This window comes from Dasypus novemcinctus, chromosome 6, assembly GCF_030445035.2.
Source record: "Dasypus novemcinctus isolate mDasNov1 chromosome 6, mDasNov1.1.hap2, whole genome shotgun sequence".
In the NCBI taxonomy this organism is placed as follows: domain Eukaryota; kingdom Metazoa; phylum Chordata; class Mammalia; order Cingulata; family Dasypodidae; genus Dasypus; species Dasypus novemcinctus.
In genome coordinates this window covers 7185093-7202315 of record NC_080678.1, presented here as the reverse complement: position 1 = coordinate 7202315, position 17223 = coordinate 7185093, and the positions used below count along the sequence as shown (strand labels likewise).

At 43.0% G+C, this 17223-nt stretch overlaps 1 protein-coding gene across 1 annotated transcript in view; it reads left to right on the top strand.

Moving 5' to 3' along the window:
- GLRX3 (glutaredoxin 3) overlaps positions 1–16071 on the top strand; it is a 36342-nt gene extending 20271 nt beyond the window's left edge. The window contains exons 5-11 of the mRNA XM_004458694.3: positions 1098–1270; positions 1491–1552; positions 4138–4195; positions 5629–5681; positions 12260–12299; positions 12390–12482; positions 15796–16071. Coding sequence (XP_004458751.2) covers positions 1098–1270; positions 1491–1552; positions 4138–4195; positions 5629–5681; positions 12260–12299; positions 12390–12482; positions 15796–15846 — 530 coding nt within the window. The 3' untranslated portion in view covers positions 15847–16071. The remainder of the gene's footprint in view (positions 1–1097; positions 1271–1490; positions 1553–4137; positions 4196–5628; positions 5682–12259; positions 12300–12389; positions 12483–15795) is intronic.
- Positions 16072–17223: the final 1152 nt, after the last annotated feature.

The window sequence follows — 17223 nt, the reverse complement described above, 5'->3', positions numbered from 1 at the left end:
AAAGAAGAATGATGGGGTGTGGAAGAGTAGGGGTACAATATTGGAAAACAATTGGGAATAATTAGCTTATGGAAAGAAAAATATCCTTTTTTTTCAGACTAGACTAATAGATTTATAAAAGACTGATATTCATACTCTTATTCTTCAGTACTAATGTCATAATAAGAAAATGATGTCAAAAAAGTACAGAACAAAAATGTGTCACAAAAGTATAATAAAATCATGGAATATAAAATTGTCACTATAGTATAGTAAAGAAAAATCACATTACATACTTTGGGGAATGGAAATAGTTTAAAAAAGGAAACTGTCACGTTATGACATGAGATAAGAAACATCTTCCATGTATTGACAGTTCATATATAACAATAGAGAAGATAGTTTTAAAATCCAATGTACTATACCCATTTTAGAAGTAAAGGGAGCCCATCCCTACTTGGTTTTTAGTTTATTGTACTGAGAGTTGCCAGAGATTGAGAACTCCTGGAGCGGTCAGTCAAGAAGTAGTACAAGGGCAGTAGAACTGAACAGAGCTTCACCGTGTCAAGTAGGGGTTAAAAATAGCTGTGGTGGGGAGTTCTGTCCTCCAGCAGCGCTGAGGACAGATCTGGAGGGGGCTGCACAGGTGTCCTGGTCAGCATCAGTCACCTGGCTGAGAGCAGCGTGCCAGGGGACCAGGCGAGGCCTCACTCTCCCTTCCCAGGGTGCGGCAGGGACACCAGGGCTCAGGTCTCTGGTTTTGGCCAGTACTGTTTCTCCCACAACAAAAAATGTTCATAATGTTCTGTATGAACTTTGATAAACACATGTGCCCATGCAGGTCTTTTTTTTTTTTTTTTTTTTTTAATCACAGGTAGGTTAAGCTATACCTGAACATGTGTTGATGTGGTTCTATGTGAAATAAGTGGTTCTTGGAATTGTTTTATCTCTTTACATTCTCTCCAGACATGCTCATTAAATCCTGTCAAAGAGAGACAGACATCTCTGCTTAGTACATAATGCAGTAGGTAATATGTACTTTGAATTAATTCACTTAAAAACCATATGTGTGCCTGAGAGGAAACACTAAGTTCTTTATTTTCTTTTTCTGTATGCAGGTTTCAGCAAGCAGATGGTGGAAATTCTTAACAAACATAATATTCAGTTTAGCAGTTTTGATATCTTCTCAGATGAAGAAGTTCGTCAAGGCCTCAAAACCTATTCCAATTGGCCCACCTATCCTCAGCTGTATGTCTCTGGAGAGCTCATTGGAGGACTTGATATAATTAAGGTAAGAGGTGGGAAGTCTGCGTTTTGTAAGGACGTTCATTTGGAGCGTAGTTTTATAAGTGCTGTGATGAATCTAAAATGAAAATTTCTTATTCTTTGCATTTACCAATAGGAACCTGGAGTAAATACAATACAAAGTATTTTGATTAAGCTACTGACTAATAATCTGTATCATGGTATAATAAAGATATCATGTTTTCTTATGTGTGTTTTCATTTCAGGAACTAGAAGCATCTGAAGAACTAGATACAGTTTGCCCCAAAGCACCCAAATTAGAGGAAAGGTAGGTGTTTTCAGAGTTTCAAATAATCTGTTTCTTTTTAAAAATATTTTAAATCCTACATTATTGCATTGCTATTTCTATATAGAAGTCAAAGGTTTGGTTTTTATATGCCAGGGGTCCTAATTCTTTTGTTTGCAGTGGAATCAGTCATGCAAACTTGTGAATATCTAATTTGGACTGAAGGAAGTTTAGCAACGGAAAGAAGTTCAGTGAGCACATGGAGAATATTCCTTGACTGTAGAAGTGTCATCATTATGCAGAGGATCAGCCAGGCCAGGTTTTTACTGATCTCAGCATGTGGGAGCCAGGACCCAGCTGTCTCGTCATTGGTTTCGTAGCAGCCCCTGCTCGCTGTCTTGCCTGTTCATGTTGCAACACTGAAGGTCCGAGGATTAAGAGGCAACTGCTGTGAGCAGTGCACTTGTAAATGGTCTTTGGGTATTTCTCATTGTCTTTCTAAAAGCAAAAAAAAATTCAAGGCAATTTTGGAGCTCTAAAATATGAAGGAATTCCTAATCAGAGCTTTTAGAGGAGTTATTTTATAGAATTTTTGGACTTTGGTGCCCTGAGAGATTTAAAGGGGTGTTTTATTGATAATAAATGTGAGTTAATGTAGAGGTTTAAAAAAGAACTTATTTTTTTATTTTTTATTTTATTGAAGTGTATCATTCATACATGAACATACATAAACAATAAGTAAGTGTGTGGTAAAAGTTGTAAACTTACAAAGCAGACATGCGTAGTGTCACACAGGGGTCCCATACCATACATCACTCCACTGCTAACACCTTGCATTGTTGTGAAACATTTATTACAAATTATGAAGGACTATCATCAAAATTGTACTATTAACTATAGTCCATATCTTAAATTTGGTGTATTTTCCCCCCACCCACCCTATTATTGTTTTTAAAACATGTTTTTATTACAGAAGTTGTAAACTTAGAAAACTTATCATGCACATGTGCAGAATTCCCATACAACACCCCCTCACCAACACACCACACTGTGGTGAGTAATCATCAGATTATTTGACCAACCGTGGTCCATAGCATACATTTGGCATACTTTTTCCATCCCCCCTGCCATTATCAACACAGTACATGTTGGGCATTGATGTGAGACTGTTACAGTATTGCTGATCCATAGGTCACACCAGTTAAGAAGAACTTATTTGAGTCAGCTCATTAGTCATCACAGCTCAGCAAGTCAAGTTGGTGCTTGACTTTGTATGGTAAGCCTTCCACCAGCAGTTTTCTTGCTTTTTATATTTCGAGAATCTGTATCATGTTCATGTTAAACCCTGCATTTTTCTGGCCTTGGCTAATAAAGTAGTCCTTGTGAATATGATTCCTTCTCTGTCAAGTGTGCCTTGAAGTGCCACATGGTTTCTCAGATCTTTTCCACACTCTGTGTCTCTGGAGAAGGTGAAGCCCCAAGTCCTTTGGTTGACTGGGTCTCCTGAGTAGCTTTGTTGCAACATGGGGACACCCTTGGGCCACAGAGGCTATGTGGCCACTTTTCCTACATCCTGGGGCCTCAAAAGACTGCTGTGCGTTTTCTGTGCTGACACTGGCTTTTCGGTCTAGACTCTCCTTTCTGGCTGCCCTCGACAGGCCTGCCTCTGTCAGATCACCTCTCTCACATGCAGCAGACACCAGCAGAGTTAAACGGAGAGTAAAAGGCAGTAGGTAAAGAGCACCTAGGTATGCAGAGGCAGGACTGGATTTCTTGGGCTCTGGTGACATCCGTTGGGGCGATGCAGGGTGACGTTCTGGTTTCTCGGGTCCCGTGCTCCGTGTGGTCTGGAGCAGCAGCATCAGGTTCCCACTTTTCTTGCCATGTTTCTGAAAACTAGCTTAGTGCACTCTGTTGAAAGTGGAGTGGCACGGCTTTGTGCCTGAGTTGTGCATTTCATCTGCAGTAGCTTTATCCTATAGGCAGATTTTGGACTGCATGTGCCCTGCAGCTCTCGTGGGACGAGGCACATAGGGGTGGGCAGCAGGGGCCTGGTAGGCCCATTGTCCTGGGATTTGTGATGAGCTTTGGGCCCTGTGATTATTGAAATTCCAGACAGAAGTTAGATGATGAAGATATTAGACATAAAGTTAAGAGAAGAGCCTTGGATTTTGGCAGCCGGCATTAGCTGGTTCTGAGATTGAATGTTTTGCCCTCCAGGTCTGACCCTGTGAGCAGTGAGTGTGGGGCTTTGGAGGCATTATGATTGAAAATGGCACATGTAGGATCCAGTTCTGAAAATTCTACATGGGCTTAATAGATGGGCCCCTTATTGAACTGTTTCTTATTGACTTGCTTATTATTATTTTTTTAGTACTGTGAGTTGATAGGCTTAAATGGTAACTTTAGGGAACATTCGTTGCCTTGAAAGCCATATTGTGTTTTACAGTGGCTTGGGGAGTGAGTGAAATACAGGGAAATGTCAGTGCATTTGCTTGTTTAATGCCACTCAAAGCTGTGAACTGTCATCCTGCTATCCCTCAAACATGCATGTTACTCCTGAAGCGGAGCAAAAGTGGTGTTTAATAATTGAGCTGAGCCATTTTATATCAATTTTCTCTCTTTAGGCTCAAAGTACTGACAAATAAAGCTTCTGTGATGCTCTTTATGAAAGGAAACAAACAGGTAAAGAACTCAAAAATGGTTTTATTTGTAATTTCTTTTGATGTTAACATCTGCAACGAGGGGACAGTTAAATCTTTTTTTCCCCCAGCTTTAGCTAATGAAGCTCTAGTGGTATCAGGAAGTTATCCGGGCCTTAATTGGTGCTTATGGAGATCAAACAAAATATTCTACATTTTGCTTGACTTTATCATCAACAGCTCAGTGGGGTGCATTTCTTTCTGCTGCCAAACTTTGTTAGCCTGCCCAGCCAGCAGTGCTGGCACTTTGCGGGTCTAGCGGTTTACCCTGCTGCTGTTGGAGTCTGATGGCTGGTATACGTGCAGTGCCGTCACTGTGCGTGCAGAGAACCTCCCAGTTCTTGGGCTTGTACCTCTGTCCCCGCCACCACATAGTGTGTGCTTAGTACATTTGAATGAATAAACAGTTGTGTAATTCTTGTTTGTTTTTAGAACTTTTTTTGGTGAAAGTACATACTGATTGTATATCATTTTGAGTGTGAAGTTTGATAGATCACTCCCCCTGACTATTTGAGCACGACTAATTATCATTTGGGTTTGGAGTAGAATCCTGGTCTCCAAAAACCAGCCATATGCATTTATATTATACTTTGTGGTTTCCATAGGGATTGCACCTCTGCTATTTTATTTTATTCTCATCTGCTTGTTAAGATAAGCAAGGGTACATAGTGTTTGTCCTATTGTAGAGAAGAGGAAATGCAGGCTCTGAAAGGTAAGGTAGATAGAAAAAAGAAACTGCACTTACCTTAGTCTGCCTCACTTTTTAGCCAAGCCATACTGGACAAGTCCTTCACAGAGCTTAACGTTCCCCTTTTGCAGTTGGGCACAATAGTACCTCACAGAGCTATTTTGAGAATCAGGGTATGGTAACTAGTGTAAAAGTTAATATAACTAGTATATTGAAACTAATTATTTAACATAAATATTTGGGTAATTTAACATAGTGAAAATAAGGAAAATGTTAATACTGTAAATTTCAATGTGCTCAGGTCACTTGTTTAGGACCTAGATTCTTTGAATGGTTCAGTGTTTATTAAAAGAAAATAGAGGAAGTTAATAATTTCCAGTAATGATGTAGTGACCCCCCCTTTTTTTTTTAAATTCTCAAGTTTTTCTTTCCCAGGAAATAGTCATACATTTTGGAAATAGTATTATTAGAGCTACTAAAATGTTCATGTACCAGATCTTTTCTACAAGACTGCTGGGATTTGGGGTTCTTTGGCCTGGGAAGAAAGCATAAGATTTCCATAACCTCCAAAAAAATTTTGTAATGTAATAATGTACAGATAAAAAATGGGAGTAAAAGTTTTGTTGGGACCAGAAATTTGATTATAATAATTATCCATATCGGTTAAGCAGAGTATAGATATGGTATTTGAATCACTTAACAGTACATCTTTTTTTCCTTTAATTTAGGAAGCAAAATGTGGATTCAGCAAACAAATTCTGGAGATACTAAATAGTACTGAGTATGTAAATATTATGTTCAAATATGTATTTTAAAAATCCCAACTTTTCAATTCTGCCACTGAAGCTTTTCAGTTATATGTATATTACTTTATATATTTATTTATATCTATCACCCATGTATAATCTGTCTAGCTTTGTTTTTGCTATAATGATTCTCTATGCTTTAACTTAGACTAAACCAGTGTCAACCTATTAGTAAATTAAAGGAGTTTCTTAGACAACATTTGAAATGACTGTTCATCTTCTCTCCCGGAGGAAAGTTAGTAATGAAGTTTTACCATGCGTATAAGATATTTCAGGGAGAGTGTGTTATATAGATTACTATTTAAAAAAATTTTTTTGTTTGTTCTGAAGGAATACATGAAATTGATAGGGCACTTACTATAAGGTCTGAAAAGTAGAGTGGATTAAATTCCATTGTACCTGCTTTTGATCTGCTCAGTGATGAACCTGCTAGGTCAGAAAATTATGATGGATTTTTGTGGTTAAAAACCAATCCATTTATTTGGAGATATTTAGAACATGTTCTGTAGGGTTCATCATATGTTTTTGCCTCTTTACAGTACAAAAGTCATACAAACCTATGCAGAGAACTCCCAACTACCCCTACCCCCCAGATACCCAGATCTGCTATTTTTAACATTGTGCCATAATTTGCTGTATCATTCCATCTCTCATCCATCCTTCTATTTATCACTCCATTTTCTGATCATTGGAGTGTAGATATACACATCACGCTCCTTGAACACTTAATGTACATTTCCTAAGAACAAGGATATTCTCTTATGTAACCACCTTAAGTGTAATTATCAAGTTCGAGATATTTAACGTTGATAAAAAGCCTACAGTCTATATTCCAGTTTTTTCATATATCCCTATAATGTCCCTTTGAACCCTTTCTCCTCCCTTGCTTTATGTCCTGTCTAGGATCATGTGCTGCATTTAATTAACATTGTCTCTTCAATTGTTTGTTCTTTCTTTTTAAATTGTAGGTATGTATACACAACATAAACTTTCCCATCTCAACCACTCCCAAGCACACCATTCAGTGGTATTAATCACATTCACAATATTGTGGTCCCTTACCACCTTCCATTACTAAAACTTTCCTGTCTCCCCAGACAGAAACCCTACACCTGTTATACATTAAATTCCCATTCTGCCTTTCCCCTGCTCCTGGTAACCTATACTTTTATTTCTGTCTCTATGAGCATGCATATTCTCTGATATTTTCTTTGTAATTATTACAAGGGTGCTTAAATTTAAAATTCTAAATCTGTAACAATTTTTTTTTTAAGGAGGCACTGGGCATTGAACCCAGGACCTCGTACATGGAAAGGAGGCGCTCAACCATGGCACTACATCCGTTTCCCCTTGTCTGGTACCAATTTCAATAGTATACACAAACTGTTCTATATCCCTCTGTCCCCCACATTTATGAAATTCTTGTCACAAATTTCATCTTTACATATTATGCATCCAAAACCACTAATTTATCAGGTTGTTTTTTTTTTAAGATTTATTTTTTATTTAATTCTCTCCCTTCCCCTCCCGCCCCCCGTTGTCTGCTCTCTCTGTCCATTTGCTGTGTGTTCTTCTGTGTCCACTTGCATTCTTGTCAGCAGCACTGGGAATCTCTTTTGTTGTGTCTCTTTTGTTGTGTCATCTTGCTGCGTCAGCTCTCTGTGTGTGGCACGACTCCTAGGCAGGCTGCGCTTTTTTTTGTGTGGGGCAGCTCTCCTTGTGAGGGCACATCCTTGCGTGTGGGGCTCCCCTACGCAGGGGACACCTCTGCATGGCACAGCAGTCCTTGCGCACATCAGCACTGTGCGGTCCAGCTCACCACATGGGTCAGGAGGCCCTGGGCCTCCCATATGGTAGATGTATGCTCTATCAGAGGAGCCAAATCCGCTTCCCTATCATTGGTTTTTATGCACCTGCATTTTGACCCTGTAGGGAGTAAAAAGTAGAGTTTCAAACCCAAAATACAATAGTACTGGCATTTCTATTTACTCCTGTTGCTACCCTCACTAGAGATCTTTGTATTTTCATGTGGCTTTGTTATATTGTCTATTACCCTTTCCTTTCAACCTGCAGGACTCTATTTACCATCTCTTGTAGGGCCAGTCTAGTGGTGACAAACTTCCTCAGCTTTTGTTTATCTGGAATGCCCTAATCTCTCACTTTTTTTTTTTTTTTTTTAAGATTTGTTTTATTTACTTCTCCCCCCACCTCGTTGTTTGTGCTTGCTGTCTGCTACCGGTGTCTATTTGTATGCTCTCTGTGTCTGCTCTTCTTCTTTTTAGGAGACACTGGGAACCAAATCCAGGACCTCCCACATGGGAGGGAGGTGCCCAGTTGCTTGAGCCACATTTGCTCCCTGCTTGTTGTGTCTCTCATGTTTCCTCCTTGTGTCTCCTTGTTGAATCACCTGGTTGCATCAGCTCGTTGTGCCAGCATGTCGCTTTAGCTCTCTGTCTTGCTTGTCTTCTTTAGGGGCACTGGGAACTGAACACGGGACCTCCCATGTGGTAGGTGGGTGCCCAACTACTTGAGCCACATCCACTTCGCCTCTCATTCATTTCTGAAGGGCAGTTTTGTTAGGTGTAGAATTCTTGGTTTGTAGGTTTTTCCTCTTGGCACTGTAAATGTAGCATCCTACTCTCTTCCTACCTCCATGGTTTCCAGTGAGAATTGGTATTTAATCTTATTGAAGCTCTGTTGTATGTCCCAAGTTGCTTCTCTCTTGTGATTTCCAGAATTCTCCCCCTTCTTTTCCATTTGCCAGGTTAATTATGGTGTGCCGCGGTGTGGGTCTCATTGGGCTTAGGTGGCACTGCTGAGTGTGTTTGGAGTGCACTGGCATGCTGGGTGGTGTGCCACAGGTGTCTCAGGCCCTGTTCACTCTTCATGCTTTCTCCTCCTCAGACTGGATGATGACCAGCACGTTGGCGTCAAGTTCTCTGATTCTTCTGCCAGATCCAGTCTGCTGTTGAACCCCTCTTGGAAATTTTAAATTTGTTACTGTGGGCTTCAGCTCTGCTTGGATCCTTTTTATAATTTCCATCTATCTGTTGATATTCTCTTTGTGTTCACCTATTGTTTCCCTTGAACGCTGAGCCTATTTAGGACCACTTTTTAAAAGTGATTTCTGGTATATCCCAGGTCTGATCCTTCTCATTGGTGGTTTTTTCTTTTTAAAGATTGATTTTTATTTATTTCTCCCTGCCCCCCCCTCCATTCCCCCAGCTGTCTGCTCTCTGTCCATTCGCTGTGTGTTCTTCTGTGTCTGTTGTATTCTCATTAGGTGGCTCTGGGAACTGATCCTGGGACCTTCCAGAATGGGAGAGAGGCGATTATTCTCTTGCACCACCTGAACTCTGTCTTATTTTCTTTCCTCTGTGTCTCTTGTTGCGTCGTCTTGCTGTGCCAGCTCTTGGTGTCGGTCAGCTCTCCTGCATGGGGCCACATTCCCGCATGGGCCGGCACTCTGCGTGGGCCAGCTTGCCCTCACCAGGAGGCCCTGGGCATGGAACCCTGGACCTCCTATTTGGTAGACGAGAGCCCAGTTGGTTGAGCCACATCCATTTCCCTCATTGGTGGTTTTTAAATCTTGAGTCTTATCTTTTGCATGGCCATCTCTTCCTCTTACTTTATAAGTTTTATAATCTTTTGAAAACTGGACATTTTGGTATTTTAATGTGTTATTGCTGGGATTTAGACTCTGAGGCTTCAGTTCCTTAAGATTGTGTCTAGGGGAGCAGATGTGGCTCAGTTGTTGAGCACCTGCTTCCCATGTAGGGGGTCCTGGGTTCAATTCCTGGTACCTCCCTGCCCCACCCCCCCAAAAAAAAGATTGTGTCTAGCTAGTGTTGAGGCAGTGCTTTCCTTGAATGTCAAGAGCTAACAACAAACAAAAAAACCAAAACCAAAAAATTAAAAAAACATAAAGGGGAAAAAACCCCGCCTGTCTGCAGTCTTTGCTGATTGAAAAATAGCTTGAGGCCAAATCTGCCCCATCCTTTCTGCATATGCATCTTACCTTGCACATATACTGTGGGTGCTAGAAATTTCCCCATTTACATGGTTCCAGATGTTCCCTCTGCCCTAGGGAACCGTTATATCGTGTATCCTGGGCACTGCACGTCACATCCTCCAGCCAGTAGTCCCTGCCCCTGCTCACCAGCAGTGCTCGGTGGGCCCTCGGTGGGCGCTCGGTGAGCCGGCTTCCATGTGCAGGCCACGTTCTGGGTGGGCGAGTCCCTCAGGCCACCACCAGATGGCTTGGGCCAGATGTGCACGCTCCCAGTACGTGCCTGGGGTCACCCAGCGCTGAACTGGTGGGGGTTAGAGGAAGTGCCCGCCAGGGCACCCCCAGATCCTTCTACTTCTGAGGAGCTTTGTTCTTGATTTGGCACTTGGGCCAGCTACTTCAGCCTTAAAACTGTTCCCAGGAGCTTTGAGAAAGGTGTTATTGCCAGTTTTTGCTGGTTGTTCAGAGCTTTTTTGTGGGGATGGAGCCCTAGAGCATCTTGCTGCATCATCTTCATTGGGGCTGAACCACAATGGCTTCTTTCTAAAGTTATAGTGTGTAGCTTTAAAGAAATGAGCCAGCGTGAGAAGTTACAGGGAAAGCAGACTTCATCAAAATGTTCACATGCTCAGGCAGGGTAGTAGTAGCACTGGAGGTATACAACTTGAGGGACATGCAAAGAAAAATAGTTAACTTCCTCAAACCTTTGGGCCGTTTTGTAGGCGAGAGCACTGTCAGTTTCTTGCAGTTATGCCTTGTGCTTGCTCCCTTCCCCTCTGATTTAGGCTGTTCCTGTGGGGTGGGGTAGAGGGCGGCTGACTTGTCATCTCTTTTAATGGCCTCTTTCTTTGTCTTCTCTCTGCTGCACCTACAGAGTCAAACACGCTCAGTTCCTCCGCCTGGCAGTGGCTCGTCGTGAGGGGTGTGGCCAGGCTGGCTTCTGAGCCGAGGGAACTGGGCACATTGGAGCTTGTGTGGTGGGATGCCTCCATGCCTTTGCTTTCTGTTCTGTCTCTCTGATGTTGATGGGATTGGAAGTACCAGTTACCCCAGAGCAGGGGGGCTTCTTTGGGAGACAGTAACCTCCCTGCTCTAGACTTGGTAAAGATCACTGGCTCCATGAGAGGGTGGCCACAGTGGACTGGCCAGGCCAACGGGAACCTCTGAGGCCCCTTAACTTGAAAGAACATCATCTTGCTGGGAGTCCCAAGTATGTGGGGAAAGCTTCTGGTGTTTTATTCTTTCTCCTTCATTCTTTCACTTACCTTTTCCTTCACTAGCCAAAAGAAATAAGCACTGAGGGGCTAAGTGCCAGTGTGCTTTCGGGTGTGAAAGTTGCCCTTTCAAAATAACTATTAGGAGATACACCAGCTGTTAGGCCTCTGTGTATCTACATCCACTGGGGCTGAGAACTCTCAGGCCCCTTATGTCTGTATCATATTTTTGTTACTGCCGCGTTCAGATGAGGACATCTGCCCCTTTGGTTTAACTTGCAGGGGAAGACTTATTCCTTTCGGTCCATTTTCTTCATCTTTTTTTTGCTCTTCTTTCAGGCATTCCCCTTTGTTATTTGCTGCTAATTGACCTCATTTTCTTGACTGTTTACTGCACTCTGGACAGTTACATTGTTTCCTTGGGAGCTTGTTGTTTACTCAACACACAGGGCTTCCCATGGAGGTGGTTTTGTTTTAATGGAAACTCAAGTTCTTTGCAGGTGGCATTTCTTTGGCCATCCGTGGAGACCGTGCACATATCCACAGCCACCCTTCAGGCACTTGGTCATACATTCATACTAATTCTCAGACCATCTTTGAGTAGATGTGGCCAGATTTCCATGCTGTAAGCTTTCACTTATGCATGGCTGGAACTTGCAAGATTTCTACTGGTCTTCTGATGTTACAAATAGCCAGTACCTTGCAAAACACACTTTCTAAGTGTGGAGATCAGGTCTCTGTGAGAGCAGTCAGGAGGCAGCCTCATTGTCCTGGCAGGTCAGCTCCTCCCAGCCTCTCACCAGCCTTGGCGCCTGGGCAGTGGCAGAGGGTCTCACCCGCCTCCTGATGCAGCTTCCTTTAGACGAGGCAGGGGCTGGAAGTGGTGGGCATGCTCATTACAAGGTCACGTGATGGCGAGCATGAGTCTACCTGCTTTGTAGATCAAGCTTTCCCTGCGCACAGTCACACCTGTCCTCGTTTGTGCACAGTGTCTGGCAGCTTTGCGGCCACAGCAGAGCGAATCCCTGCAGCAGACACCGGCTGGCCTGCAGAGCCTGAAGTGGTGACTCTGGCCCTTTAAGCAGCTGAGCACTGGTCTAACCCAGTGTTGTCCAGAGAAAAATCCTGATGCATTTCTATCTTGGATTGACTGAATCTGCGTGGTACCTGACAGATTAAGCAGTAAAATTCTTTACATTTCTCTACAGTAAATTTTGTTAGCTATGAAATGTTGTTTACTTTTCTTGACTATTTAAAAAAAAAACCAGTAGGCTGCACAATTTTTGTTTGAAACTGTATTTCCTGTTAAAATGTTTTCTCCTTTTTGCAGTGTTGAGTACGAGACATTTGATATATTGGAGGATGAAGAAGTAAGTTCCTTGTTTTATGTTTTGTCCTTTGTCTTAGCTTTAACATTTGGGTCTGGTATGAAGATTTCAGGCTTCGTATTGTTCACTTAGGTTCGGCAAGGATTAAAATCGTACTCAAATTGGCCAACATATCCACAGCTGTATGTGAAAGGGGAGCTCATTGGAGGACTGGATATTGTCAAGGTAACGTCAGAGTTCATTGTGTGTGTGAAAGAAGTAGAAACCTGGGTACACTTTACAACTAGAATTTCATACTGATTGGAAGCTTTGGGATTGTCTTGACTCCTCTTTCCCCTCTGACCTCACTTCCATTTGCTTCTAAATCAGAATTACTGTGTCTACTTCCATGATAGCTTGCAATTCTTATTGTTCTTGAATGATGGTGGTTTTGTTTTTGTCAAAACTCAAGTTCTTTGCAGGTGGCATTTTCCTTGGCACCCATGTAAGTGTCACGTGTATCCACAGCCACATCAGACTGTCCTTGCCTCTTACCTGGACCAGTCAAATAACCCCCCCTCACTGTCTCTGCCCCTCTGGGTCCATCTCAAAAACCCCTTCCGCCCCTGATGGACTGCTAGTTAAAGTCCAAACTCTGATTTTGATTTTGCATTCAAAGCATTTTAGGCTATGGCCAAAAATAATCCCAAATTTTAATTTTACTCACATTGTACTAAATGCTTTAGAATTCTTCCATGTTTTCCTGTCTTTCTAGCTTTTTTTCACCCTGTCCCCTCTGCTTTGGATTTCATTTTTCTATATTTAAATGTATTTTGTGTTTTTCACAGCCCAATCGTTTATAAATTAGAGATTCTTCCAGCCAGAAATGCTCCTGCACCTGAAGCTCCCGCGCTGTTTTGTTTTGCTCGCCGTGCAGCGCTACCCTGTGGTTACAGATGGTGGTGGTGGCAGGAAGCAGCCTTAGGCCCAGTGGGGAACCCAGGGACCCAGTGCTGAGGCCACTGCTCCTGCCCTCAGGGCCTTAGTCTCTGGAAAGCACAGGGATTAGATTAGATCATCTCCAGGCTCCTCTTTGGTTCACAGATAATAATATTCTCTTAATGCTGTTAGATCGTAAGCACATTTAGAAAGCACCATTTCATTTACACCTTTAGAGCCTTTTTGCTTTCCATATTTGTTGGATGGGTGCATGGATGAATGCATGGCTTTTATTTACATCTTTCGTTTGTCTGCAGTAAGCGCTCCTTGAGCTTTAAATGGACATGACTTTTCTTACTGGATTTAGAGTCTAGAACTTAAGGCAGCGCCACCTGGTAGTACCTGTTTGCTTCATGGCGCAATTGGTGAGCCCAAAACAGCAGAAGGGAGTATTATAAAGAAGGGAGTATTATGGCTTTAATGCCTCAACCTGCTGCTCTACCCCGGCCTGCTGCTGCCCCGACCCACCTGCACCGGGAGGTGTTGAGGATGGGAGTGGGGTGGACAGGGGCCAGGGGCGGCTGGCCGTGCATTCCCTGCGTGCCTGCTTTGAGGACTCCTGCCTGGCGGGCAGAGTTGTTTCTCTGAGGCCAGCCTCTGACTTGTTTAATGGAAAGCAAGTAGCAAGTAGTCCTTCTTGTAGGTGTGTTGTAAAATAAAAGGTGGTAGCTCCACATTTGTCGAGTGAAGGGCCTCTAGCTGTCGTCGGTGCCGTTGCTTCTTTGGCCTGCTCCTTGTCCTGCTGAGGCTGCTCCGTCCTGCGGCCGCATCTGCAGGTGTGGCCTGCCAAGGGCCGGGTTTGACATCCGTCTTCTTGAACCGCCAGCGAGGCATTTTCCTTCCTAATCTGTTTCCTTCCTGGAGGAAAACAAGGCTTCACATAGTAGCTTTAGGGTAACTCTGAAACAACAAAAATAGATGTGTGTTTGTTATTTTATATATTTTTCTTACTTTTGTCAGGCACAGTCACACCTCAAGTACTCCAGCGCCAGTAGTCTGAGTGCTTTATATAGCCTGGGCCTCAGCCACTGGCAGCTCTTTGGAAGAGAGAATCACAAAATCTCATTTAATTCTCAAAATAAGTAGGTAACTTATTTTAGGTGTCTAAATGTGTTCTGTGACTTTTTTATGTTGATCTCCCAGAACATTCACATTTGGAGCTGTGTGAACTGTAGTTACCGTTTTTCCTTGTGGAGATAAATGGACTAGTTCTTACGTGGCCATTTGGTCAGTTACTTGTTAGCTCAGTTAACATCAGTTAGGTTCCGGATGGGCTTGTTTTGGCTGACCGCTGTAGGGGCATCAGGCACTGCTGTCGTTGAATGAGTGATTGAATAAATGAAGGACTTGCTCAGGCTCTCAGTGACCCAGTCAGTCTAACCTTCTGAGAAAAAACTGCTGCTGGGCGCCCCGGGAGCCGATCTGACCTCTAAGGGGTGCGGTGCTACTGGTGTTCGACTCAGGGCAGCTTGTGTCGAGATTTAGACCACTTTACTCGGATCAGGTTGGTGTTCGAACTGCTGCTGGCTCACGTGAACGGTGGCAATGGTGATGATAACTGTTGTCTGGTAAGCAGGTAAAGCGTGCCAGGCACACTGCTTTGGTGTTTTGCATATGTCCCCTGGTGTGATCCTCCCGGAAGCCTAAGTAATCACACTTGCTCTCATTCAGCGTGAGACACAGGGAATTAGGTGAGTTGGTTGTGATACTGTAGCCAGTAAGCCAGGGTTCAGACTCCCTGAGGCCGCCACCCTCTGCATGGAGCAGTGTGGCCTTCTGCCTGCTGAAGCGCCTACTTGGACAGGTCCAGTAGGATGTCCACTCCCCGTAGGTAGGAGCAGGCCCCAAGTCATAGCTCTTAGTGGTTTTATCAATTGATATTTATGCTGCTTATTGATAACCTAAGATGCTACATCAAATAAATGTTTATTTTAAACAAGAAAAGTTTCTTTGTCCTTTGTTACTATATTTTTAACTCGATGCCCATACTCCAAATTTTCGATCTAGAAACCAAGCATAGAATGTAAAGCCTGGTCTACAGGTGACTCACCTGCTGATGCTCTCTGGGTGCCTCCTCTCTGTCTCTGAATTACTGCACTGTGGCTTTCCCGGAGGCGGAGACGGCTGGCGTGGGGTGAAACGGTGGAGCCTGTGCCTTGGCGTAGAGGGGACTTCAGTGTCATGCGGCTTCTTTCCGCACCCTTTTGTTTTTGCATATCACTTTTTTTCCTATCCATTGCTCTAGTAAAAAGAGAGCTTTTGATCCAATTGCTATGTTTTGATCCAATTGCTTTGTTTGCTCATGCTAAACATTACTGATTTTAGATTTTTTTTTTTTTAACTTTAATTTTGTAATCTGGTAGGGTACTCAGTTTTTGTGGCCTAATTTTGGTAGCTGGGGTTTTAATTCAGTAAGGTGTTTCTTTTGGTTCTCAGATTTAGATTGTTTAGATGTTTTTATTTTATATATATATATGTATGTATGTGTACATATGCATACATACAGGTATGTGTATATATGCATTACATATACATGATATTGTGTTTTTTTTTTTTTTAGGAACTGAAAGAAAATGGTGAATTGCTGCCTATACTGCGAGGAGAAAACTAATAAATGTTAAGCTTGGTTCCCAACTGTTGCAAGAAAAGTACTGAATTATGGTGGGAGCAGTTCATGATTTAGTCCTCAGAAATGGACTAGGAGTCGAAAACTGCTTTTTACCCAGTTATGCTTTGTGTACTTCACAAGGTTGTGCTAAATGTATGTTTTTTCCACCAAAAATAGAATGCAATAAACATCTTCAAATTCAATTAAAAGTTGTATTAAAAACACAAACGTGTCTTTCCATGATGTTAAACATATAGTTACTGCAATTAACCGACTTTAAATCTCTTCTTCATAATATGTGGGCATCTTGTAGCAATTAAGAACTAGACAGTTCAGAAAATGGAGGGAGAACTCTAAAGGATGGAGTCTGCACAGCACGCCTCTTAGAGTAATTCCGATGCCAACCCACTGGCTCCCCCCACTGGCTGAAAGAGCTCTTTACAGCTTTGGAAAAAAATTCACCTACACATCACTGAACTTGGGAGTGGTGGAGCCGCAAAGGCTATATACAATATCTGCAAATTCAGAGACTCAGTTCAGAAAGCACTAATGGTGTATTTCCACTACCAGGAAACATTTTAGTGGCAGATGATTCCGTGTGTCACAGCAAGGCTTTTTCCATGGCATCCAGCAGAATGGGAGCGAAGACCTTGGGTGGAGAGGTGCTGCGCTTAGTTCCCAGCATCACGGCTTATTCTAATCGTGGGAACGACAGAGAGTGAGTCGGCCCTTCAGACAGATCGAGAACATCCTGAGGTCCCTGGACATTTTGACAGTATTTTTGATCCCAGATTGAAACCCTGTTGAATGACTGGCTGCTCTGTTAGGCTTCTGTGGGCCTGCTCTGAGCAGGGTGGCTCTCGGCCATCTTGGTACCTGTGGCCCGGGTGTGCTCATAGATTACCCAGCCTCTTGTCTAGGTGGACGAGGCTCACAAAAGTGAGTAAAGGGAAGAGAGGAGGCAGTGCGGATTGTTCCCACGGGTTTGCCCCCATAGCCCCCCTTCAGTGTCATGGCTTCGGGTGTGCACTAGCATCAGGCAGGCTGCACAAGACCGTGGAGGCCAGCGTGGCCTCCTGGCTTCTTGCTAGGAGTTACGAGAACCTGTCGTGGTGGATTTTCTTGCCCACTATGTGTTCTTAAATGGGGCTCTTTGGGGCATTGGTCCAGGAGGACTTCTTTTTTCCTTCATTTAAAGTGGAAATCATTGCATAAGCAAAATTTAAAAATGCAAGTGGTAATGGCATTGTGATGGTTTGAGAATGATATATCCCAGAAAGCTAGTCCATTCCTGTGGGTGTAAACCTGTCCTAAGTAGAATCTTTTGATTAGGTTACTTCAGTTAAAGTGTAGCCCAGGGAGAGTCTTAAGCCTTTTATT